This window comes from Poecilia mexicana, unplaced genomic scaffold, assembly GCF_051168715.1.
Source record: "Poecilia mexicana isolate PSO_F unplaced genomic scaffold, ASM5116871v1 scaffold_13, whole genome shotgun sequence".
Lineage (NCBI taxonomy): Eukaryota > Metazoa > Chordata > Actinopteri > Cyprinodontiformes > Poeciliidae > Poecilia > Poecilia mexicana.
The window spans coordinates 14,657,737-14,682,562 of NW_028263382.1; the positions used below are offsets into that span (position 1 = coordinate 14,657,737).

Sequence of the window (24,826 nt, forward strand, 5' to 3'; positions counted from 1 at the left end):
TGTGTATCCAAACCTACCTCCTCTCCCTTGGCAATTATCTTCTTATGTGTGAGTGCCTCTGTCAGCACCGTCCCATTCACCCCCAACAACTGGAAAAGCACAGCAACATTAGCACACACACACACACCAGCAGTAAAACCAGTGACAAATCCACCTCTTCCAGAAAACAGACAGACGTCACACCAGTCTGCGGCCAGAGAGGTTTCTCTGCCGCCTGCTTATTATGTCTGTGGTTGGTGGGGACAGCAAAACAGAGGTGAAAATGAACCGAGGGACAGAGACAATCTGTTTTGTGTCTGTAGACTCACATTTGGAGTCGACAGAAAAATAGAGGAAGTAACTTGTCAGCACTGGCAGAGGCACAAACTCTGACATAAAATAGATAAAATGAGTATGTGGTTGTTGTAAAAGAAAATACATGAAGTTATCAAGTATTTTCAGCACATAGTTCCATTTGGTGGCAAAATCAAGTAACTATGCAACCTTGGGTTTTTATAAGAATGCTGCACATATCAGGCATAACTTAAAAGACATTTGACTCCTATAAACTGTCCTCTGTCTCTTTAAGATGCTGCTACTATTCCAACACTCCACCTTCAGCACATCATCACAGCAATGCTTCTCATTATGCCGTTTATGACCGTTCGTAGGAGCGTTGGACTGAGAAACTTTTTGCATGATCAGCTCAGCAGATGTGCAGCTTCACCAGGTGTTTGGCTAATTGCTGCAGCTAGTCGGTAGGAGCTGGAGGGGAAGGAGCCTATGAGTAAAATTTAAAACTTTGATATCAGAAAAATGTCGACCTCTCTTTAAAAGAGCAGTGACAATCCTGTCAGTCTGTTTGATAATAAATCTAAACTGCGGTTTCTATAACTTCGCCGTCTCTGAAACCAGTCTGGGTCATAATCTGCATGCCATCTTATTGTACCTGCTTTCGTTTCATTTCCTCATAAGAATTTTATACACTTATTAAAGCCTTATTGTTTGATCTGGAATGCTCATGAACCGGCTCGGCGTAATCTTACCCTGGCCAGGTACTTGATCTGCGTATCCGACGTAATGTGGGCGTAGCCTTCTTCCTCGCCGTATTGCACGTTGCCAAGGTGAAGCACACTGGCGATTATGTTCAGCAGCTCCTGCACAGAATAATAAAAGAAAAACATTAAGGATGATGCAGTGAAAAAGATGAGCTGCTGGAGGACACGAAGGGAACAAAGGTGAGAAGATCAGAGACGGCGGCGCGGTAAGATCGGAGCTATCTTTACAAGCGGCTCAACTGATAAGCCCCGCTTTGATTAAAAACCGGACAAAGATCGGAGCGTCCCGGGAATGTAGCAACCCACACACACTCACACCTGCTGCTCTCTCTGAGCAGTGGGAGCTCCAAAGGAGCTTTGGGAGCAAGCCCAGACTCACAAATGTGGAGGAAGACTCCCACGCCGAGCAAAAGTGACTTATGACTACATAACAGCTACACGCCGTTCTGTCATCCTTAGAGAGACGAAAATGGCCTCAGGAACACTGAGAGCTCCACCTAAGTTAACATAATGGTTAAAAGTTATTACAGGTTAATATTTTTTTCTCTATTGCTTCCAATATCTTTATTCAAAACATAAAAACTGTGGACTGAAAAATGTGACATATCAGTCGAATTTAATTCATTAATTTTAAGAAAATGGTTCTGATTTCTGCATTCATGTCATTTAAAGTACTGAACTGTATGAGATTTAGAAAAGTCCAAATAAGTGTCATTAAAATCAACTTGTTTTGTTGCTGATAAATTGTCTATATCTTATTTAGGGTTCTGCCACTCTGTGCATTTTGGTGTTCATTTGTTTAGGTCTGCATTAATTTGCCTAAAACCGTCTCAGGGCTGACATCATTACGATGAATCGTGCCCAAGCTGTCAAGTTCTCTGGTTTGTTTAAAACGGATCGGTTTTTCATCACACAGTACGACACACAGCCCTGGTGGCAAGTCAGGAGTTAAATTAGTGAACTGTTATCAGTAGCGTTTCCCAGCGTGTGTGACTGATTTGCAAAGTGGACACAGAGCTGGATGGGTCTCCTCCACTCAGACTAATGTCTGCAAGCTGCAGGACGGACACCGATGTAAAACAGTACTTATGAAGCAGGAGAGGCTCACGGCAGAACTCTGTAATCACACAGGACAGAGCGCAGCGGCAGAACTGCTTTCGTTTCGCCATAAAACTTTCCAATAACGGAAAGAAGTTGCTAGATTTGTAATGCTTATTTAATAGAAAGTTGTTAGCGGGTCTGAGAAGTCGCTAAGCATTGTGACACACTGGATAAGTAATGACACAGCACAACAAAATGTGGTGACTGAAAATAAAAGTAACTAGATCATCAGCATAAACAGCAACTTTAAGTTCAAACCTCTTGAGTTTATGTTGTTCTGATCTCAATTCAGCAGTAGTTAAAAGAAACAGCTGGTTCAGACTCCTTCACAGGACACCAACTCTACCCACAGTCAAAACGCAAATAAATGAGGAAGAGGCGAAATAAAGGGTAACTGGAACGTCTTTCAGTTCCTGGGTTTCTTGTTTTGAGACAAGATATGATTTGGTCCTTAACACAAATGAATGCAAAGCAAATACAACCTCAAAAACTACAACACATAACATAAAACGCACAAACACGCAATCGCTAAGCATTTCGGCTGAGCTTCTGTTATCATGTCATAAATTGTGGCTGACTTAAGGTTGCATATCCTTAAATTTAATACCCATTAAGAACCAGATTGTAGTTTGTGTCGTGATACATAAAAACCAAAAGCTAAAAAGTCTCTGACTTTGTTCTCACCATAATTACATTGTTTGTTTCTTACCTCCACTTCATCGTCACTGAAGCCAATGACAGTCAGGGCTTTTCTCACCACCTTCCAGTCACTGCGGTCGTTGATGGAGCTCACTTTGGGACAGTTGCCCTGTGGGACGCGTCGGACGAGTTAAACTCAAATTTGGAAACCAAGTGAAGCAGAGTTTAGACTTTTTCAACCATGAGAGGCAGATTTTCACAGAGCAGGTGATGCGCAAACAGCTGTTTACAGCTAAACATCTTTGTGTATGCAATATAAACACCTACTTAGACAAACACAGGTGGAAGCTGCTTTGGTTTGGAAGGTGATGGAGAGAGTTTGTGTGAAAAGGAGAGTTCAGCAAGTCCCCTAAGGAAGATCTGTCCTCTGAGGAAAGCCCTTACACTGCTCTGAGCATTGCTCGCTCTGAGCCCATTAACTTGGCCGTCCACTGGGACGCAGAGGCAGGCGTTCGGGACGGACCAAAAGCTTCAGGCAGGTTGGACCAAACAGGGCACTGAAGGACATTTTGCTCTACTGGCTAAAGCCGTTTCAAAGAAAGGTAAAACCTCCAAAAAGTGTCATTACCCCTTTAACTTTTTCACTTTTTGTCAGGTTATAACAACAAATTTACATGTATTTCATAGGAATTAATGTGACAAAGCAATGCATAATTGTAAAATAGTATGTGCTAGTCTGTATGACCCAGTATGTAGCAGAACCATTTCCGTCTGCAAGTTGAGTCAAGTTTATTTTTAAAGCTCATTTCGACAACAAAGCAGTTCCAAGTGCTTTTCACCTTAAAAACATAAAACTTTAACCAATTATGAAATAAGCAATAAAGATTGCATTTTCTCAAATAATCAGGAATAATCAATACATTGATCAACATTCTACTTATTATGAATCAAAGGCAAGTTAAATAGATGGCTTTTTAGCCTTGATTTAAAGGAACTCGGTGTTCTGGCTGTTTTGCAGTTTTCTAGAAGTTTTTTCCAGATTAGTGGAGGATAGAAGCTGAATGCTGCTTCTCCATGTTTGGTTCTGGTTCTGGGGACACAGAGCAGAACCAGAACCAGAAGGTCTGAGAGGTCAGGAAGGCTGTTACAACAACCACAACCACAACAACAACAACAAGCCTTTCAGTGATTTATAAATACACATTTTTAAAATCTAGTATCTCTGACCTACAGGGACTTTAGTGTTTTGGAAAATGTCTTTACCCACATTGTGCTTCTAAGCTAAGCTAAGAATTATTGCCCATTTTTATTTGCTCAGTCTCAATTTAACTTAAGTTTGGACTTTGACTAGGCTCTCCTAGCCAGGGTTTGTGTTCTACTAGCATGTAACCTCAGTTTTAAGTCTTTTAAAGCCTCCAGCTGGTTTTGCTTTGTTTGTTTTTGCCTCCATTCATCTTTCCATTAACTCCCTGATGAAGAAAACCATCAAGCTGCCACCATACTGTTTCGAAGTGGAAACAGTGAGTGGAGGAACATCGACGTGTTTGTCCCACCCTCACCTTAACCAGGTACTGATACTGCTGGGTGTTCCTCTCCAGGCCAAGCCGTCGCAGCAGGTCTTCTTCGCCTCCTTCGATCATCTGATAGAAAATGTGGAAGTTTCTCTCCCCGTGGTTCTGGTGGACCACTCGGGACTTCTCCAGCAGGTAGTTGATGATGTGGCCGCCGACCGGAGCCCCCTGTCGACGGGAGAGAGGCCAGGGACGGCGGTGGGAGGAAGACGAGGAGAAGGAGGATTGGGTAAGGCTGGGGTACTGAGGTGTAGTAAAACATGCAGGTTCCAGAGGGATTTTGTCGTCCATTAAACATATAGTGCACTCATAAAAAAGGGGAGGTGTGGATTAGATGTATTATAACTTCTTAATCCTCAACATATTTTCAATTTCTTTATAAACTTCTTTGGATTTTGGAGACTTTTGCCTGCTTGTTGCTCACCTTAAAGTCAAACTGAACGTCCATGTACTTGCCAAAGCGGCTGGAGTTGTCGTTACGCAACGTCTTGGCATTCCCAAAGGCCTGGCAGGGAGAAAGACACAGCAAATAAGGAAAAGTGAAAGAGGAGAGGAGTGATAAGTGATGGATTATGGAATAGAGATAACAAGACGGTGCAGATGAAGGAATGTGATAAAGATAGGAGGAGAATAAAGAAAAAAGGTGAGAGTGAAAAAGGAATGAAGGACAAAGCTTGTTAAGAAATCTACTAGTAGAGATGATTCTTTCAGCGCTTTGTTCTATAAAAGTAGAATAAAACACAGATACCTCCAGCACTGGGTTGGACTGCAACAAACGGTCTTTCACGGTCTGCACTTGTTCGCTGGCTGGACAGGTGACGGCGTAGTACTGCAGGATCTTTTTGGACGCTTCCGTCTTCCCGGCGCCGCTCTCCCCTGAGATCAGTATGCACTGGTCCTTCCGCTCCGTCCTCATGGAGCGGTAGGCATTGTCTGACACCGCATAGCTGCAGGAGGGGAGGAAGGCAAGAGTATCAGAAGACTTGATGTCTTAAGGGAAGAGGAAGATGAGTTTGGGTGCTTAGTCTGAATTAATCAAACTCTAGTTCATTTGCCTAGAAGGTTTGATCTGTTTGGAGACGTGCGAATGCGCGATTGAACTCTGATGCAGAACGAAGAAGTAAAGTCTCATTCTGGTAGATGTCAACTGGACTATACTCTGGGAATTCTGGGTAAATACAACAAAAACAACCATCAGGGTCTAGTACTAGCAGGAGAAATGGCAGATTATCTTTTACCAAAGACAAAAAATTAATTCAAAAGTGGCTAAAATCTGACACCACTCCACTTTTGTTTGCATTTTCTGAAGAAGAAAGAAAGTTGTGCTCAGTGTCATCACCAGATATTTTTGTGTCGTTTCCTTCAGTGATTCTCGGTGCAGCGCCACTGCAAACGAGGAAGTGAAAAGGTTTTGAAAAGGTTTGGATCCTTTAACACAATGCGGTGTGAAAGCGAGCCGCACCAGCTGAAAATGTAACAAATGCTGCAATTCTGGCCCCCAGTTGAGCCGAGTCTACCCGACTATCAAGTGTCAAATACCTTTAGTTTATCCTAAGACGGTGGCAAAGCAAACATAATCTTGTTTTACAATGACCACTTCTTTTTCAGAGACAAAATCAAGCAACTGGAAATTCACAAAGCTCTGGACGTCTCTCCTTATCTAAGATCAGCTAGTAGGAGGGAAACCCAAACATCCAGCTCATTTTGGAGGAGCCCAGCCAATCACAGGTCAGATTAGTCTCAGTAATCCATTAATTGAAGAGGAATGCACATCAATTCAGTACCAAAGTGAAACAATGCTGTTAAAAGACTTGGAAAAACAGAAAAAATCCAGAATAAGAGCAATGCGTCCCATTACTGGATGACAACGTGTTAAAGAAAATATTGACTTTGGAAAATTCATGCCTGGAATGTGTCATATGCTAGCCCGTCACAGTCGGAGTATAAGCATGAATCATAAAGACCCGAGTGAAACCCAGCTTGTTCCAGCTACACCATCGCTCATCAGCTCCGGGTCGCCATCTTCCTGGTGCTGTTATTTCAGCATGTTTTGACACATTTCTGACAGCGGACTAATCGGTGAAAGATAAAAAGCAGCCGCTTGAATGTTGCTGCACTCGCGCTCGGTGCCGTTCGTGTTTGACACCGGAGTCTGAGCGGGGGTCAAGTTGGGGTCAGAGGAATTCCCTCTGCATGGAGGAAACCTCTCGCCTGGTACCAACACTTGCTCACTTTTCTTTCCAGCTCCCCCCCATCCTCCACCCTTCTAACCTCTCCTCTTCACTGAAGCACATCTCTCTTTCCACACAGAGGGAGAGAAAACATTTAGCCACACGCTCGAGCGCAGACAACGTGAAAGCACAGGCTTGTGAAATGTTCCAGTGCAGCCGCTCTTGACTCTTTATAATGTGCTGGATTGTTTTGGAAGGATTTAAAGGGAATTCCCTGACCCCTCCTGTGGCAGCGTTTCAAACGCTGTGGCCGCAGCCATGATGAATAGAGAAGAGGACACTCAGACTTGTGAAGATGACGTAGCTGAGAAAAGCGGACAAAGCAAATATTTTGTTTCATTTTACCACTCAGACAGTATTTAGCAGTTATGTCATTTGTCTCGACTTATTATCTCACTGTAAGCCTCCTTCACATCCTGAGGAACCTGCTGACTGCTCTTTGCTGCAGGTTATTTTCTTTTAATAATCAATTATTCTGACGACTAATTAGATAAAAAAAGATTCCCACATTCTGCAGATTTTTCACTTAAGCCTTTTTCAAACGTTAGAAATAGATGAAAAGATACAAATTCCCTTTTCAAATAAGAAAATAAATCATTAACATGTGAAAACCTTAACATTAATACAGTGCAGGGCTGATATACTGAGTATTATTTTGAAATAATTGATAAATAACTGGACATTAAAATGTGATTTACAGATTTTCCATTTACAGAATTTGAAGCAGGTGAAGAGTAGAATATATTCACAGACAAATATGGATTTATCTTAAATATAATTTGGCTTAGTTGTGACTTAATTAATGCTTTAGTACGTTGTTCTTTCAGCAAATGGCCTTTTTTGAGTCTGTATGCTCCAGTTAATGATTACTGAATTACTAAATCAATTATCAATAATCGATTTAATCTCGATCAGTCGTTTCAGCCTTATGAGACGATTTGTCCTTTAACGGAGCGAACGCTGCGTACGGAGAGATCCGTGCACTTACATGTGTGGAGAAACCTCGTAGAAGTTGACGCCGCGGTATCGCTCCATGTGGTTCTTGGTGTAGATCTCCAGGTCTTTATACGGGTTCACCGACACCAGCACAGAACCGATGTAAGTCTGAGGAAAAGAGAACGAAGCGGTCATATTGCAATAAAATAAAAACGGTTTTATAAGAAGAACATGTTTGAAAATTGTCAGCAAATTTCTTACATGTGTAAATTATGGCTCTAGAAATTAATTTAGCTAAAGAAAGACTGTAAACTGTATTGAATTTTAACAAAATTAAGAAAACTCAGAATCCCTCTTTTTTTTTAAAATAAAATAAAAGGGCTTAAACACATTTGACAAGGGTTTAAATTATAAAATTTAATCTCAAGAGGTCCAAACGCCCGAGCCACAAAAAATAAATGATTCATTACAAATAATGTTTCAAGATTCTAATAAGTTTCAGAAATCTTAAATTGCTTTAAAAAAATTTTTTCAATACAGAGCCATAGAAAACTTTTTATAATTTACAATTAATTTATAATTTAATTATATCTTACAATTAAATTTACAATTTACAATTAAAACCAAATATTTTTGAATTTCAGATTCATTTAAATGTCCCAAAGCAGCTTAAGAACTGGTGGCTGGTTCTGTTGTACAACGAAATGATGTAGACCGACTTTCACAATACAACTCAAATATGACATTTTTTACTTTAAAACTAACTCTCACTTTCACAGTGAGAGTTTAGCCTTTTTTTTCTTTTTTTTTAGTCTTTTTTCATCTGAAAATTGTGACGCTAACAGAAAGCTGCTTCACGAGAAATGTTGAAAAATAATCGTGTTGTTTCAGTATCCCTGCGAAGGCTCATTCCACCTCCAGGAAAAGAAAAAAAACTTACTGTGTCTCATTAGAGAAAACATGGCACTAAACTTAAATAATCCCATAAAAATTTGCCTAATGTGTGCCGCTAGCCCTCGACATTGACTCACATAGATCAGGTTCTCCTTGAAGCGTTTCCGCAGGTTCTCTATGAAGGCCGCCTCGCTGGTGAAGTTCTCCAGCAGGACAAAATCCTGCACTCCCACCCGGTCTCTGGCTGTCAGGGCCGACTCCATCATAGCCCGGACCCCGTCACTCGCCACCACCTGCAACAAGAGAGTTTGTTAGTGTAACTTAAAAAAATAATACAACAAGCGTTATTCTTCAATGTGCAACACAAAAACCAACGGAGATAAATTAGAGTCTTCGATTTCCAAGAGTTTTTGTGACGGTAATGAGCAAATAAGAAGGCCTGATTGAAAGTCAACCAGCAGAAGAAGAAAAAGTCGACTGTAGGAGGAGGACAGCAGCAGATGGAAGTAGTTCTACAGTCGGTCATGTCAGGTTGAGTCAAACTGCATCATTTATTGTTCATAAGGAACACAACTTAAAAATTTTAAGCTAAATTATAGTGTGCTAAAAAATTCACAGCAGCTGTTCATTCTCAGATAAAGCAATGCTTAACGACTCAATCTCTTCATGTAATACAAAAAAAAAAAAAAACACACCTAGGTTTGATTCAAAGATGTAGGAAATTATAAGCCTTACTTAGTAACATCTACATAATTATAAAAACAAAACCTAGAAGCTTTGACCCTTGTTATTCATAGTGAAACACATATTAATTATTGCTGTACTCATAAAGCTGAACAGTCATGGAGTAATTGTAGTAAAAAATAGACGCACTGAAAAAAAAAAAATTAAATCAGATTGTGAGAAGGATAGAATCACTTTGACCTGAACTGACCCGATATGTGACGGAAACACAGAAACAAAAAATCCAGGCACTGAATGCAGCATATCGAGAAGCTAATGTCAAATTTAATTATTTAGTGCATTTAAAAAACCCGCATCAGACGGTCAAAGTGCTTCACAGTTACATCCACAATGGTAAAACAGCAACAAAAGTAAGTAAAACACAAAATTAGGATTTAAATTACTATCAGACATATCTAAATGATACTAGAGTCTGAGTGGTACGGACAGGTAGAGGTGAGATATATTTCACAGCAGCACGTTTAAAACTTTAAAAGTGAGCAGAAAAATGCCAGCGTTTGTGCTGGGAAGAAGCAAAACCAAAAATGCAAAGGTACAAAATGTTGAAGCCACCAATCTTTTATCAGTGCATCTCTACTAAAGAGGTAGAGATATTGCCTCGTTCAATATTCCAACCATAACAACAAATCTACACCAAATGCATAAACGCCACAGTTGGCAAACTACAACTGTGTGGATGTGAATGAAACAAACACTCAGTTTTTGTTGATGAAAGGCTTGTAAGTGAACTTCTCACTTCTAAAAAAGCGAGATCGAGCCGAGCCCAGATGTGGCGCCAGAAGTGTTGTCGCCCCAAGCCAAGTGCAAAAAAAAAAAAAGACCCACCCCGGTTTCACTTGTTTAAAAAAGTATCACCAGACAAATTTAGCATCAGAAGTGCAAAGTCAAAGCGCAGCACTCACATGTCTCAGCTCATCGAGGCGTTTGCCCAGGAAGCCGTTTTCTAAAATAGTGGCTTGAGTTTTCCGCATAAGACTGGCCAAGTTACCGACATCCATTGTTGAGATGCAGTCAGCAGTGCAAAGTGCAAACTGAAATAAGTTGGAGGAGGAAGGAGCCAGGCTGAGGACAGGACACACAGTAGCACAGCAGGTGTTGTTGTTGTGTTAGGCAGTGCAGAAGACGTCTCCCTCAGGAGGCTACAGCGCAGACTTGGATTGAGAAAGAGATGAGAAGGCTTGAGGGAGGACAGAACGTATTAATTAGAGCAGAGGGAAAAACAGGAGAGGGAGAAAAGGGAAGGTGAGTCTGACGGATGCTGGGTTGGGACTCCAGTCCAGCTCCATCACTGCTTTAACCCTCCTAGAAACTCCTCACTGCAGCCATCTTGAGGCCCATTAAAATCTCCGCGCGCACACACACACACACACACACACACACACACACACACACACACACACACACACACACACAGAGCATCTTATTCAAGTTTCACCCAAATATGCAGAACCACATTTGATCTCAGCCCAAGTGTTCGGTTGGTCTTCCCCAGCCTGAGTTGGTCCATGTCCCTGAACGCATCGTCCGGCATCAGGACAACAAACCTGACACAAACAGCAGCTTCCTGTGCCTAATAACATTAGCTAACACTGCCTGCTCCATTTGTGCTCTTTAATTAACTGAACCAGCCTGTAATTTAACTTTACAGCCTCTCAAAGAGGCGAGTGGCTCGGCTGGGAGGGAAGGAAGGAGGCTGCTGGAGTCTCTCTCTCCTGATGCTCATTCACTGTTGTCTCTTTCAGGCTGAAATCAAAGCTGTACAGTAGACAAAAGGTCTTAAAAACGACACAAATTCAGGGTAAAACCTTCTGATTCAATCCCCAGCCATTTTCAGTAGCGGTAAGAGGTTCAAAAATAAAAAAAAAGAGGAAGTTTAAAAGATGTAAAAAGGATCAGATAATTCAGGATGCTAAAATAAGAGACAGACCTCAGCCAGAGCTGCTCATTTCACTTTTTGATCATTTCACATCCAACTTTTTTTTGGATCAAAATGATATCAGATACCCAAACCATCAATTACAGTTTCAACACCAGTATATATGAAATATATTATAAAATAAAAAACTTATTCCTTTAGACTTCCCTACGAAGAATAAAGTTCTCTTGTCAACCTTCCAACACTAATTTAGACAAAAGAAGATATTAAAACTCAACTAAACAGCTTGATAGGCAGATATTTGCAAAGATGAGGCTAAATTCATACAATTTGGCTTCTTTATCTAAATAACATTTCACCAATTGGCTTTTATGATGAACTGAATCTGGTTTTAGCAGGAAGGATTTGGATCAAATCTAAAGTTGAAGTTTGGTTTATTTCAGATCGTCTCTGTTAGCATCAGGTCATAGCAAATCTGGGTTTTGGTATTTATGTCTCTCATTTTGTCTTTTGGTGTGAAACATCCTCGTCCTGCGGGGATATGCAGCGGATTCGCTCTCATTTTAAGCTTTTAGAAACAAACACTTGATATAACTCATCCTCTCAAGACATTTTCTGATTAAACACGTCTAGTTCAAATCCTGCCTGAATGATTTATTTCCATAACGTATAAATGATCCTTTGCTTTCTTAACACCCATGTTATCAGTGCTACATGTAAAAACAAAGTAACGCAATGAATCAGGAGTGTAAGGAGTTGGGAGAACACCTCTGGGGATCATAATTGTGTGTTGATATGTAACTTTATCCCACACAGCCGTGTGTCTCCCACCACTCAGCTCTGTTTGGACAACATGAGCTCTGGTGACCTATTGTTTCACACAGAAAACAGCAGCTGTGAGCGAGTGTGTGTTGCTACAGCCGAGTGTTTTAACATCCTGGTAATCTGTCACCGCTTTGACTTCATTTTATTTGCTCCTCTCACCTCCCAGTAAAGGAACGGAGCTTCTATGTTCAGGTATTTTACCAGTTCAGATCTTTGAATTCAAAGGCGTTGCTGCAGCTGGAAACGCGACTTCCTCCCCAGAGGGTTTGTTCCTGGGAAAGACTAAAGTAGCAGCAGGTTCAGCCCAAATGTGAATAAAGAACCAAGCAGACTTTACTGTAAAATGGAAGAAAATTTACATGACTTTGCATATTTTATGGAGAGACAGCCTAATTAGAGTGTTCAGCACATTTCTTCTTCTTTAACACATCCTCCTCTGTGTCGCGCTCCATTACTTCACCGTTTCCCAATTCTCCTTTCACCGTTTGGCTTTCCTGAGGGTACCGCGGATCTCCACCCGCTTTCAAGAACTCGAGGCGTACGTGCCTGCCTGGCTGCCACTAGTCGTCATGTTTTCCAAATCCTGTTCAGCAAACAGAGCCGCTCAGAGCCAGGATGGAGGGAGGAGAGCTGAGAAGCTCCCACGCTTCTGAGATGACCGATCGCTAAAATCACCATCGCTCAGACCAGAGCTGAAACGACTAATCAGATTCATCGTCAGCCGATTTAGTAATCGCTAATTATTAACTGGAGTATACAGGAAAAAAGCAGAGCAGTAACTGAGGCAAAACTGTGCAAAAATATATACATTTTGCATTTAAGTTAAAAAGAAAATATGTTAAAAATTTTATAACCTTTTGGGTAGAACATATTATTTTCTTATTCTTTTTATGAAAAAGGAATTAAATTGTGTCTTTTAATGCATTTCTAACATTGTATAAAAAAAAGGCTTAAATGAAAAATGCGGAACGTGGCAATTAATAAAATAATCAATAAATCAATCATCAACTAAAATAATTATTAATTGCATCCCTAGTTCAGATTGAAATATCTCTACATCATCAGATCTAATGTTATTACTGCTAATCTTTGATTGACTCAACATAAAGTAGCTCTTAACACCAACTGTCTCCACGTTTACACTACATGTTCATGTGTGTTATACTTGGACCTTATTTAAATGTCTTTTTCAGTAGAGTCCATCCACTTCTAAAAGGAGCAATTACCAGATTTATGTGCAGTAAAATTACTGTAAATGGGTAATGGAGTGTAATAGTATTATAAAATCAGAAGAAAAGAATTAAACCATTACGATCAGAGTTAAGTAGTAGAAAGCCAGATTTAGCCATTTAAAACATTATTTTTGGAAAGCGTCGCCAGCTGCACACTTAAAACAAACTTGTTTTTCTGCTTGTCTGGAAGACCACAAATGTTAAAAGGACTGAGTTTATTCAGCACTTTTCTGGTCAAACTACCACTTAAAGCGCTTTACGCCGCAGCCGCATTCACACACAGTTCAGTAGGAAACTTGAGGTTGAGAGCAGGAGCACAGAGGCAGGAGACACAAGGAATTTAACACGCAACCTTCCAGTTGCAAGAGTCAACCCACTGGTTCAGACGGTTAAAGTTTATTACTGGAGAGTCAATGCACAAGATGCCAAAAAAAAAAAAAAAAAAAAAAAAAAAAAGAACATATCTTGCAAAAGCATTCTTTTCAACTTTTTTATCAGCTTGCAGCTGCAAACATCAATATGTTTTATTGGAGTTTTTTGTGAAAGACCAACACAAAGACATGCATAAGTATAAACAGGAAGGAAAACAATCCAGAGTTAAAAAAAGAAAAACATTCAAAAATCTGAAAAAAGTGGTGTGCAAATGCATTCAGCCCCCTTTACTCTGATTCTCCCAAATAAATTCCTGTCTAATCTCTTCAGAGCAATCTGGTCAGTTAGTTAGTTTCATAGATAAATACCCTTTCTTGCTTTTTGTCAGTTTTCAATTTTTATTGTACACAGACTAATTGGAGAATAAAAAACAACTCAAGGATCAATCTACGAGCAATCTACAGCACAACTAAGACAGAAAAACATGTAATTATGATGCGATGGCTGAATAATACTCAAAAAAGTCAATTTTACATAATATTCATTTAAAAACCCCAAAATATGAAAAGGTTTAGGAGTTGGCAGTACTTTGAAAGGACTCTGTGCATCTGAACTGGTTGGCTCAACAATTTAGCATAAACTTATGGCATGTTCAATAAAGCTTTGTATAAACCAATCAGACCCCAACGCATGTCAGCCAACTAGAGTACAATGTGTAAGCACATAAAATATAAATAACATATGAAAAATGTCTTGTTCTTTCTTGTTCACATGATTTTCAAAAGAAAAAAGTGTGTAGATTTGCCTAATTTAACTGCTCTCTCAACATTTTGCCCCTTTTTCCACATTTTTCATCTCTGAATCAGATTTTTGGCGCCGATTTCTCCCCTCATTTGGTTCTGCACTGGCTGGTTTAAACAAAAGGGCACAGACTGTAGAAATAAAGACTTAAATTTAACTCAGTCTTAATTTCTAAGTGACTGAGGTTTTAAGTGAAAGCTGGAGTAAAGCTAAACGCACTGTGACCCCAGAAGCTACGCATGAGCTGCTGGTTTTGTTAGGATCACAAGCCAACCACAACATTTTATAAACAAGGAAGTGGTTAAAAAAACAAAACAAGGATCTTTTGCAGAGCTTCCAATCAGTCACGGTCTCTTCAAGCTTGTGTGAATGTGGAGTAAGACATATCCCACAAGTCTGTGCATGTAAAGCTGTCAGCGCTCGAAGCGTTCTCCCACCGCTCACCTGCACAAGATGCAAGCCGTATTACCATTATTTTTTTAGCATTACCATAGAGACGCTCCTCCAGCAAGTTCAGATCTCTCCACACAGCGTAACAACGCTCCGCAAAGCAGACAAACAGGTGGAGCGAGCAAAAATTCACCACACATCTGAGGGCATGTGGGCCAAACAAGCTGGCAGCTAATAAAATCCTCCCAATTTCCTTCCACAAAAATACATTTTAAACTATTCACAATGTTTATTTACTCTATTCTCTACTAGCCACATAAGGATCCAGTTCACAAAAACAGGCAAAACATGATACTGGTTTTCACAAGGAGGAGACAAGATTTGAGATTTAATTTTGGAAAATCAAAGGATTCTAACTTTTTTCTTTCACTTATTCATAGATTGTGTTTCTATGCTGATCTAATATTAATAGGCAAAGTGCACAATTTTTTTTTTAAAACCTTTCAAATCTCCCGTCATGTCACGGTTAGTGTGCTTGGAGACTAGAAGGACATTTGTGTTGAGCAGCAGAGTGCAAGCTAGTTAATCAACCAGCGAATTACTTGTTAGACTCACTGGGGTTTTTTTCTTGATGAAAAGTTCCTCAGAAGTCATCTAGCTGTGCAGAGGTTTGCTAATTAACCCTTCAATAGATTCAGGTGTGTCGAATCAAGGCAACATTTAAAACATGCAGGACATTAAACCTCTGGTTATGACTTCAGACGCCACTGCTCTACAAAGAGCAGAACGCAAAAAGAGTTAATACTCTGCCCAATCAGCATGTTTACATAAAAACTGCCGACTCCTGTCCTGCACAACAAATCTGTGCCAATTCATCAAAATCAAAAAAACAACAACAAATATCATAAAAAATGTTAGAACTGCAATATATTATCAGGCTGAACTCAAGAGATCAAATCTTACTCCTTTGCAATTATTTCAAACTATTCTTAAGAAGTAACATCTATTATCCAGTGGCAATGCTCCAACATTGACACTGGTTAGAACTGACCTGATGGTTGGGTAGATTGAGTTCAATAAGGAACATTTGTTACATTTTCAGCTGATGTGCTTCACTTTCATACTGAACTGTCAACCAAACTAAACCCTTTGAAAAATATGTTTCACCCTCCCGCCTGTGGGGGCGCTGCACCAAGAACCATTGAAGGAAACAACATGAAGAGACATCAAGTGCAACTTCCTTCTTCACAAAAGGTAAATAAAAATTGAGTGACATCAAATTTTTTTAAGATTTCTCCATCTTTTAAAAGTAATTTCTCCCACCAACATTGGACTAGCAGGATTGTTTTGGTTGTCTTTAACCAGAATGCTCTGCTCTACAGTCGGCTTCTTGTTTTTCGAGCCGTCTCCGGCCTGGTTGGCTTTGGCCAGCACAGAGTTAGTCACAATATTCTCAACTTTTTAAAAATCGCATCTTTCTACTCAAAATGTTGTCACACAACCCATCAAAAAGTTTGGAGATCTCTTCACTGCATTTCTAATCAAGTGATGTTAGCTGAATCTGTCAAAACAACCAGGCAACTAAAGAACTACTTCCTTTCTTACTCCAAAATAAAACTGTCCAACATGGAACCACTTACCTCAACAAACTAAGCCGTATTTTGACAAAAACTAAATAGTGTTTCAAAAGAAAAGGTGCTTTAATGTCAAACATGAAAATCAAGAGATCTCCTGCCACACCCCTACAAAACACCACCGTCTACTTTCATTAGAAAGACTCAGTTCCTGTCCTAGAAAACTGAGAGGTAGCGGATACTTTTAACCTACAAGTTAGCATTAGTGAAGAACAATTTGTCATTCAAACAATCTGCGAGAATCCACCAACTTACCTGACACCAGCGAAACTCCATGGAGAGAGGCTGCTTTGTGGCTTTCATATCATTAATCTTTACCCTCAGCCTGATTACATTCCCTTTCTGAGCAAAGAAAAGCTTTTCACAACTCAAGTTTGCCACAGTCTGCAAAGTGACAACCGAGGAAAGCCTGAAGAGAATGAGGCGAGCCCAGTATCAGCTTCTGAGCTGAAGTCAAATGCCTCGCAGGCAACAATGACAAGTGTGTCAAGAATTTCATGGAGTAATATGCAACTCTGGCATGCGTCAGCTATCTGTCCTGCACATACATACCCTGCTGAGGCTCAGTGAAGATTTCTGATGCGGATGAAATCCCTATGGATGCAGAGGCATGTCCCAAAGCATGAAAGAAGTCTTGACCTGCTATATCCAAAGTAACAAGCAGCTAGAATCTACTTCACATTGAAGCACTGACTCTTGGATTCAGTGAATGCAACAGAGCTACGCAACACCACTGTGTGACTGCCTCGCCCTGGGGCACTGCAAACACACACCCATGCCGACACACTCAGAAGTGAGGGCACTCCCTTACAGATATCAAATAGGTCCAACATCACTGTGACAAATACGAAGCAAGATGTGCAAAGATGCTGAGAGGAGACAAAGTTTAAAAAAAAAAGAAAGAAAGAAAAAGCAGAGCAGGTGAGCATCAAGTTATTCAGTCTCACCTGTTTCCTTCAAGTCCAACAAGGTACCATCAAGGTTGTTTCACAATCTGAAGCACAGTCTGGGAATCTTACTTCACAAGTCAGATGAAAGTAACTCCCCTCCTAAAGATTAGTTCTTACCCGTTACCTCTAATTGCAAACTGACAAGTCCAAACTTGACCGTCTCTTTTGCGATCAATCACCCATAAAAAGCCTCCTCGTTAACCACATCCACAGCAACTTTTTCCTCTTTTTCTTACCAAAGGTCTGTATTTCATGGCTCCAGCCCAGCTCTCCTGCGATCCGGACTTACTCTCGTTCCCACTGTTCCAACGGCCCGGCTGTCAGGAATGTGGCCTCCAGCGCCGCGTCACGACCACTATTTAACCGAGAGTTTGTTTTTAGAAGCTCTCCCCTTCGTCCTGAGAGCCAGCTGCCATGGCTTCTCCTCTTGCTGCTGCTCTCAGGCTCCGAGCGCACACCTCACTCTGCCTCCTCTTCCTCTCACCGCGTTCACCCCGTCTTCCTCTCCCTCCCTTTGGAGGAAACAGTCCCTGTGTTTTTGTGACACAGAACCCCCCCCCCCCCCCTCCACCCGCTCCTTTCTTTTTTCTTTCTGTAAGTATTTTCCCTTTTGCCCCCTCCTCAGTCCAGTGGACAACTAGACTCTAGGGGGAAAAGATCGAAAGCGTGCTCCTCATCTTCTTATCGTGTGCACAAACACACATCTGGCCCTAACCACCACTGGAGAGAAGAAAGAATGAGAGGGAAAAACTGCATGCTGATGCCACTGTGGTGAGGAGTGTGTGTGTGTTTTTCTGTGCACGCATCCAAACTGAACCATGTTCGCCTTCTTCGGTTCCTCGCCTCCACTTAAGACTTTCTACTGGCAGAAATATAGCCGTTGCTCATTGTATTTAGCAAACAAACATCCCATATGCACACGAGAGAATTTGGCATTGTTCAATCAGCATCGACACAAGGAGGGTAATTTGTCCAGACCAGTGCAACATGCGCACGTACACACCCGTCCGCTGCAGATCAAAGGTCTCTGTGGTCTAATACATCTGCTTGTTAACACTAATAACATCTGGCATCTCACAGGCAAGGGGCGTGCGTTGCTGTGAACCGAGGAGAGCTTTCGCTACACTTACTGGACTACGACATGGATGTTGGTACAACCTTAGTCATCATTTAAATACAGTGTAGATTTGATAATCTTACAAGCCACTTGAAGCATTTAGTGGTTTTCTCTGTACTCCGAGGGCAACGGACAAAGTTTTGAGACTTAAAGAGTAGCGTTGGACGTATTTGACACGAAGAAAATATGTGATCAAGTTATATAAAAAAACAGCAAACCTTCAGCTAACGCCAGTGAGCTGGAAATGAGGTGCTCTGAAACAACATTTTAAGAAAGAAGTGGAAAAGCCAGCATTGGATTCTGGTCAATACTTTTGAAAACGATTATGTCATAGACCCACCTCTGACTCGCAAACCTGCCAGAATGTTTTATGGAGGTGGGAACTAGAGCCTGCTAGGGAAAATTCAGAAAAGTAGGTTCAGCCAAACACGTAGCCTGAAAAAGTATTCAGTCTTGACTTGAAAGTGCTTGATATGTTACAGAAAGTGGGGGGGAAAAAATGTGTCATACATTTCTTATTCCAACTTTATTAACAGGCAGATTACACACGTTTTACAATAGTTTACACTAAATACCCCAAATCCTAAGATTTTTAACAGAATAGAAACAAGCTTCAGAAGAATCTGACAAACAGTGAATTACTTTTAGAAGTTGAAACAGGTCTTTGAGATGCAAGTATTGCTCACACTCATACTGTAGTGACGACACAGTTGTGATATGTTGTGCAACCCCAATAGGCATTAACATGCATCCTGTGCGGATACAGACACACTGCAGAAACCTCGTGCAGTATCTCTGTCAAATGTAAATAAATTAAGACATAAAACATGCGTTCTTCTCTTCATGTAAATCGATATGGTTTACACTAAAGTCCACTCATCTTTTGCAGATTTATATCTAGGATTCATGAGTGAATAAATAAATTTTTCCCTGAAGAAAGCTAGCCACGACTTCTTGCTTTGATGGAACAGTAAGCTGCATAAAATAGTTGTTTTAAATGGCAGAGTAATTAAATAATTAAATATTGCAGTGGGAGATCTCTCCATGCTCAAATGATCATTCTTGTCCTGGGAAGAGCCGTCTCATTGGTTTCTGAGCAAATCCACTTAAGCTACTATGAGGCATGGATAACAAGGTGTGTACCATTGAGTTGATGTTGCACAATAAACTCTCTGTCCAGGGGAAACTTTTGCAAGAATAAACAACTTCAAAAGTTGTGTTTTCAGTTTCTCTGATTTGATCCAACAGGATTTGGCTTGCTTTACCTTACTCTCTGAGGTAAACATCTCCTGAACAAGCTTTGTGACAGAACCAATCAGCTGCAACCTCACATCAGGAGAACCGATTAAAGTGGGACAGTCTAGTCAAAGCAGCAACAGGAAACATGTTCAAAGAGAGGAGCGCCAGCAGTAAAAGCCAAGTTTTATAGACCTCATTAAGGCGTCTCGCTTCTTTCTTGTTGGTCCGACAGAATAAGCCTCTAATCCAAACAATTAGCACCTGCTTCCTTTGAATGTTGCCTCACCATCTCACCACATGCACTTTTAGTAAGAAGAAGCAGAAAGCGATGTGGAGAAGAAGACAGTATTTGTAGAGAGGTTTCCATCTCTCTCAAAGCATCTCGTTTTACCTCAGTCAGCTCTAGCGAGGCAAAGTCTTCCTCAAGGTTGTCCTGTTCTTGCTTTTAATTAATTTACCTGAAGGTGCTCAGCCCCGAGGGCAAAGACCAAGTCTCCTTGGGAGGAACAAAGCCCCTTTTCAACACCGGTAAACCGAGCAAGAGATTCCAGTACTTATTTGCCATCACAACTCTTGACAGCACCTCACCATTATGTAACTTTTAAAAGTGGAATAATTATGTAATGGACATCGACAAATAAGGTTGTGTGGAAAAATTTCACATTTTGCACATTTTTTGTGCTTCCATTTGGGTCTCTACTGCTTATAAGAAGAACCCAAACACTTACAAACAAAAAAAAAAGACAATCAGCTGTTTTTAAGACTAGCTAATAGTTAAACCACATTAAACAGGCACTGTGCTGTTACCAGAGACGGGCAGAGCACCGAAAGATTTTTCTCCAGAAAGAGAAGCATTACAAGCTATTCAAGAAATTACTCAAGAGCAAAAAAGTATTAGGTATCGAGTAACGCAACAAAACATCAATCATTTTTAATATTTTAAAATTGCATCATCAGATGGGCCAAAACATTAAGCTATGTGGAGAAGACTTTTTGTTCTACATTCAGTAAAGTTACTCAGAGTAGAGTAACCAGAACTAGTTACAACCAAACTCTGGCCGTTGCCTAGCAACCCCAGCGAAGACCACTCCTGTTACCTAGCAACCCAAGAGGCACTCCAGGACGTTTGGTCAGGTTGTTTTACTGCTGTATGGGCAGTACGATGGCTGTTGGAAAGGAAAAGTGTTTTGCTGCTGATTTATCATTCACAAACGACTTGCTGCGTTGTTGGTTGTGCTGGAGGCTCCACTTCTGCTCATCAAAGATGTACCGTTGTATAATTGCGACTCTGTTTGCAGCCATTTTCACGTGCAAGTGTAAAAGTTGAGTAAAAGCAGCAGCTCATTTTGAAAGAAGATTAAAAATAATAGATAGAAATCATCAACTAAAAATAATTTTGCGGAAAAAATGTGATGAACATGTTTAGGCTTATCTTAACCTGTTCAAGGAAGCATAGTAGGCCACCTTTAACTCTTGTCAAACAGAAGTAAAGAGGCAGAGGACAACAGTCTAGACTCTAGCATGCCCTCTACTGGCCACCTCGTGCCTTTTCTCCTCTGCAGACATTGAAGCAGCTAAAATATCTGAAACAATAACCTGTGTGCTCAGCAGTAGAAAGAGACAACAAACCCTTCATGTGGGTTACACTGCATTCGTTCCTTGCCAGGTTTATTCGACGGCCCCTTCCTCCTCCATTACCAGCACATTCAAAGCCTCTGCTGCAGGAATCTGAGTAATGCTTTCCAGATGATCTCACTCTCTCCTTTCATGCGTGTCTCACTCTCACCACAGTGTGAGAACGCCGTGGTCAGACGGAGGGAAGCAAGCGCTGATACAACACCAGATAGCGGATAACACTTGTTACACAATCAACAGATCCTGCGAGTTTCAGTCGTTCATCCCTGCCAGCCACTTCTGGCTGAGGACTGAAAAGGTGTGTGTGTGTGTGTGTGTGTGTGTGTGTGTTTCACGCTGAGGCAGCATATTTCAGCTGCGCTGCAAGAGAGGAGGGGCTACATCTGACCATCACTACCTCACTCAGCTCTCAGACTTTAACCCTTTAATACCGTGCGCAATTATACCTCAGCGGATCCTGGCACTGGACTGAACATCCGGCAACACAACCTCCAATACAGGGATCGTACTTGCTTAGTGTCCAATATGTGCATTTCATAACTAGAAATCTATAAATGATGGGGCATAAAACCACAGAGAGGCTATAAATCCATGGAAACAACACAAACACTGGTTTACACCTGCCATTTGTTCCAGGGTGGAGCATTCAACCACAGCTCTGATAGCCTAGCGCTGCAGCAGGTCCATCCGCTTCACAAACAAAACTTTGGTCACTCTGCCGTTAATCATTACAGGATTTTACTTTGGTCCTGGTGTGCATTTAAGTGTGCCTTTTAAGTGAAACCCTACTCTGATTTGCAGTTAAATACAGACACTTAACTTTAGGAAGAAAACAGTGTTTCTATTTGCATTTTTAAAAAAAGGGGGGATTGTTTTCAGGTCAGCGCATGCGATCTCAGTTCCGTGGGAAACGAGAAACGAGAGCCTGACTTTCCCCTCAAGCTCCAAGTCTCCTCTCTCCCCATGACTTAAATTCTTCTTTCCTGTTACACTTCCTGTTCAAAGTTTGCTCAGAGTCGTCTTGGATATAAATAGCAACTTTCCATCCTCCCCGCACTGCGGGCCCAACAAAAAAACTACAACTTGTAAAATGTGCCATGTAATATGATACACATCGCTCTGTCATGTTTAGCAGCTGCTAATGCGGCACGGCAACGTTACAAAGCTGTAAGATTTATCTGATTCAAGGTGTCCTCTCAGCAGCCAGTAGGCTATGAATATATTTCCAAACCAAAAGGACTTTATAACAGCTCATCGTTGACTTATTCACAAATTACAATCAGTGGTGCAATGCATCCAGTTGAGTCTTTAAGCACGTTGTTTACAATTAAATAAAACCAAGATGAAATGTAGTTAGGGCTGCTTTTACAGAGCAATTTAAAAAAGTCCAGTTCTACTAAAAGAAATTCACCAAACTAATAAAATGCATTTTATTGCTTAATGCAATGTGATTCAAACATCACTGTCAGTCTTAAATTCGAAGTATGAAAAACTTTTTTGTAAAGTGTAAACACAGATGAATCATTTCAAATAAACTTTTAAAGATTAAAAAGAAAACGTTAATGAGGCAATGGTAAATACAGCATTTATATAATATTTTACTTTCAGTCTTTATAGTACAAAAAAACATATTAAAGTAGATATTTCTAATCTACTTTGTTTTTCTTCATCGTGTCATTACTGTTCTTAATCAAAAACTACATCCAATGTTAGCTGACAGCCCAGATTCTGTACTAACAATCACAGATAAAAGTAAGGTTTTTGCAAAGACTGTCAGGTTTTCATTATAAAATAAATTAATAAATAAGAAAATCTTCCTTCCCTACACAATGATGCACTATTTTAAGATGGTTTATTACATATTCTATTGAAGTTTGTGGTTCTAACATCACAAAATTAAATATTCAAGTGGAGCTTCTGCAAAGGGCTGTATCTACCAGAAATAACATGCCATTACCAAGTCATGAGCTTATTTTTTATGTTTATTAGTCTGTATTGCTGCTAACGTGTTTTATTTGTGTCTTTCTCATTTCCTCAGGTGAATTTGTGCAAGAACAACAACAAGCCGTCTGTAAGATGAGCTCACTTCCTGAGTTGCATCACCAATCTGAGCACACCCTTGACTCCAAGGTTGCACAGCTCATTTTTAGCCGATGCTGTAAAGGTTTCATCCTCCACAGAAAGAATGCTGATAGACACTCAAGCTGAAACATCAGTAATACCACTCCCTCACTGCTGATGAACACTAAATCACAATCATCTTTGGCGCCGTGGAGATTAGCCTGGAACTCAAAGATCATGGTGGAGCAGTAAGGCAGATATGTTAACGTCGGCTCGTCCAGAGCTAAATCAAGATGGACAAATTAAAGATTGATCTCCTACGCAATGGTTCAGAAATGACTTCTATCCCTCTTCATTACAGCCAGACAAAATAATCTGTAAGATATTAAACTCCTGACCTAGTGGGCACAGTTCCAACATATTTGTCTTTCCTCCAAAAACAACATATCCGATACTGACACAAGTCACGTCAAAGAAATGCATCCATACAGGGAGGAATTTGGTCGGCTGCGACGTGACGAGAGATTGTCGAGGGATCCAGTCAGAGCGCCCCTGACATTTCAATCTCAGGCTCAATCTCAATGAAAGACACAGCAAAGGAAGGAAAGCGAGAAATACTGTCATCATCAAAAATTTAAGAGGAAATGTTTGGCAATTTGTGGCCTTCTCTTTCACCCATTATGTCTGATTCTGCTGATGCAGAAATACTCCACGGTTTTCACAAATGTTGCTCTTGTACAGTAAATATTTCACAACAAGAAACTTTGAACAACAGCACTTGGAAAAAACTCAAAACCTCTCAACATTTTCTCTGTTTACTGTGCTACAACTAAAGGATAAATACAGGAGAGCCCCACAACTTTTACATTTTCATCTGCAAAAACATTCATATTCACATTTAGAGAACCCTTTTGGCCCTTCTTTGTTGCTCAATACTTTCTCAATGAAGGGCGTGACAATGGCCTAAAGGAGGATCAAACATGAGCTTAGCGTCAATAAATCACAGAATGAGGAAACAATGTTTACTCTTGAAGCGTTAAATACATAAATATATCCTACATTTCAGGACAGAAGGGAGAAAAGAGATCCTGAACTGACACAGGAGAGTAAAACACTGGAAGTGCATGGCAGCTGTGATGTCAGAGCGAAAGTATGTGAGCCATGTGGGCGGCAAGCGAGAGATGGAGAGAGCCGGAGAGAAGTGTAGAAGAAGAACAGGAAGAAGCAGGAAGCTGGTTACACATGGTGAAAATGTGACTGTAAAAAAAAAAAAAAGACTTGAGTCAGTGAATGAGTGTGTTTGTATTCTCTGAGATGACTAGTGGGTCTGACAGGCTGAAGAGATCCAGGCATATATTGACACAAGGGGGTTCCCAGGAGGCCAATTCGCTCAAACTGGCCTGCCACCCACTAGGCCTGCCTCTCTTCAAGGCCCTGATGGTCTGGATTCAGTGACAAACCACAGTGGGTGTGTTGGTGTGCACCAGACCGTGGCAAAGTGAGATTCTGGCACAGCAACACTTAAGTGACAGGAAAAGAGA

General features: G+C 40.7%; 1 protein-coding gene across 5 annotated transcripts in view; it reads right to left on the minus strand.

Annotated features, from left to right (window-relative positions):
• Nucleotides 1–24,826, minus strand: part of LOC106914373 (unconventional myosin-Ic) — a 58,411-nt gene that overhangs the window by 14,879 nt on the left and 18,706 nt on the right. For 3 of the 5 annotated variants that reach the window (XM_014981114.2, XM_014981116.2, XM_088011722.1), the window contains exons 2-9: nt 8,547–8,702; nt 7,568–7,683; nt 5,097–5,295; nt 4,773–4,853; nt 4,337–4,516; nt 2,848–2,946; nt 1,026–1,136; nt 18–89 (exon numbers count right to left, since the gene is read on the minus strand). In XM_014981114.2, coding sequence (XP_014836600.1) covers nt 18–89; nt 1,026–1,136; nt 2,848–2,946; nt 4,337–4,516; nt 4,773–4,853; nt 5,097–5,295; nt 7,568–7,683; nt 8,547–8,702 — 1,014 coding nt within the window. Of the gene's footprint in view, nt 1–17; nt 90–1,025; nt 1,137–2,847; nt 2,947–4,336; nt 4,517–4,772; nt 4,854–5,096; nt 5,296–7,567; nt 7,684–8,546; nt 8,703–16,538; nt 16,672–17,469; nt 17,752–24,826 lie in introns of those variants that run through there. The other 2 variants (XM_014981115.2, XM_088011721.1) reach the window with 2 other exon arrangements.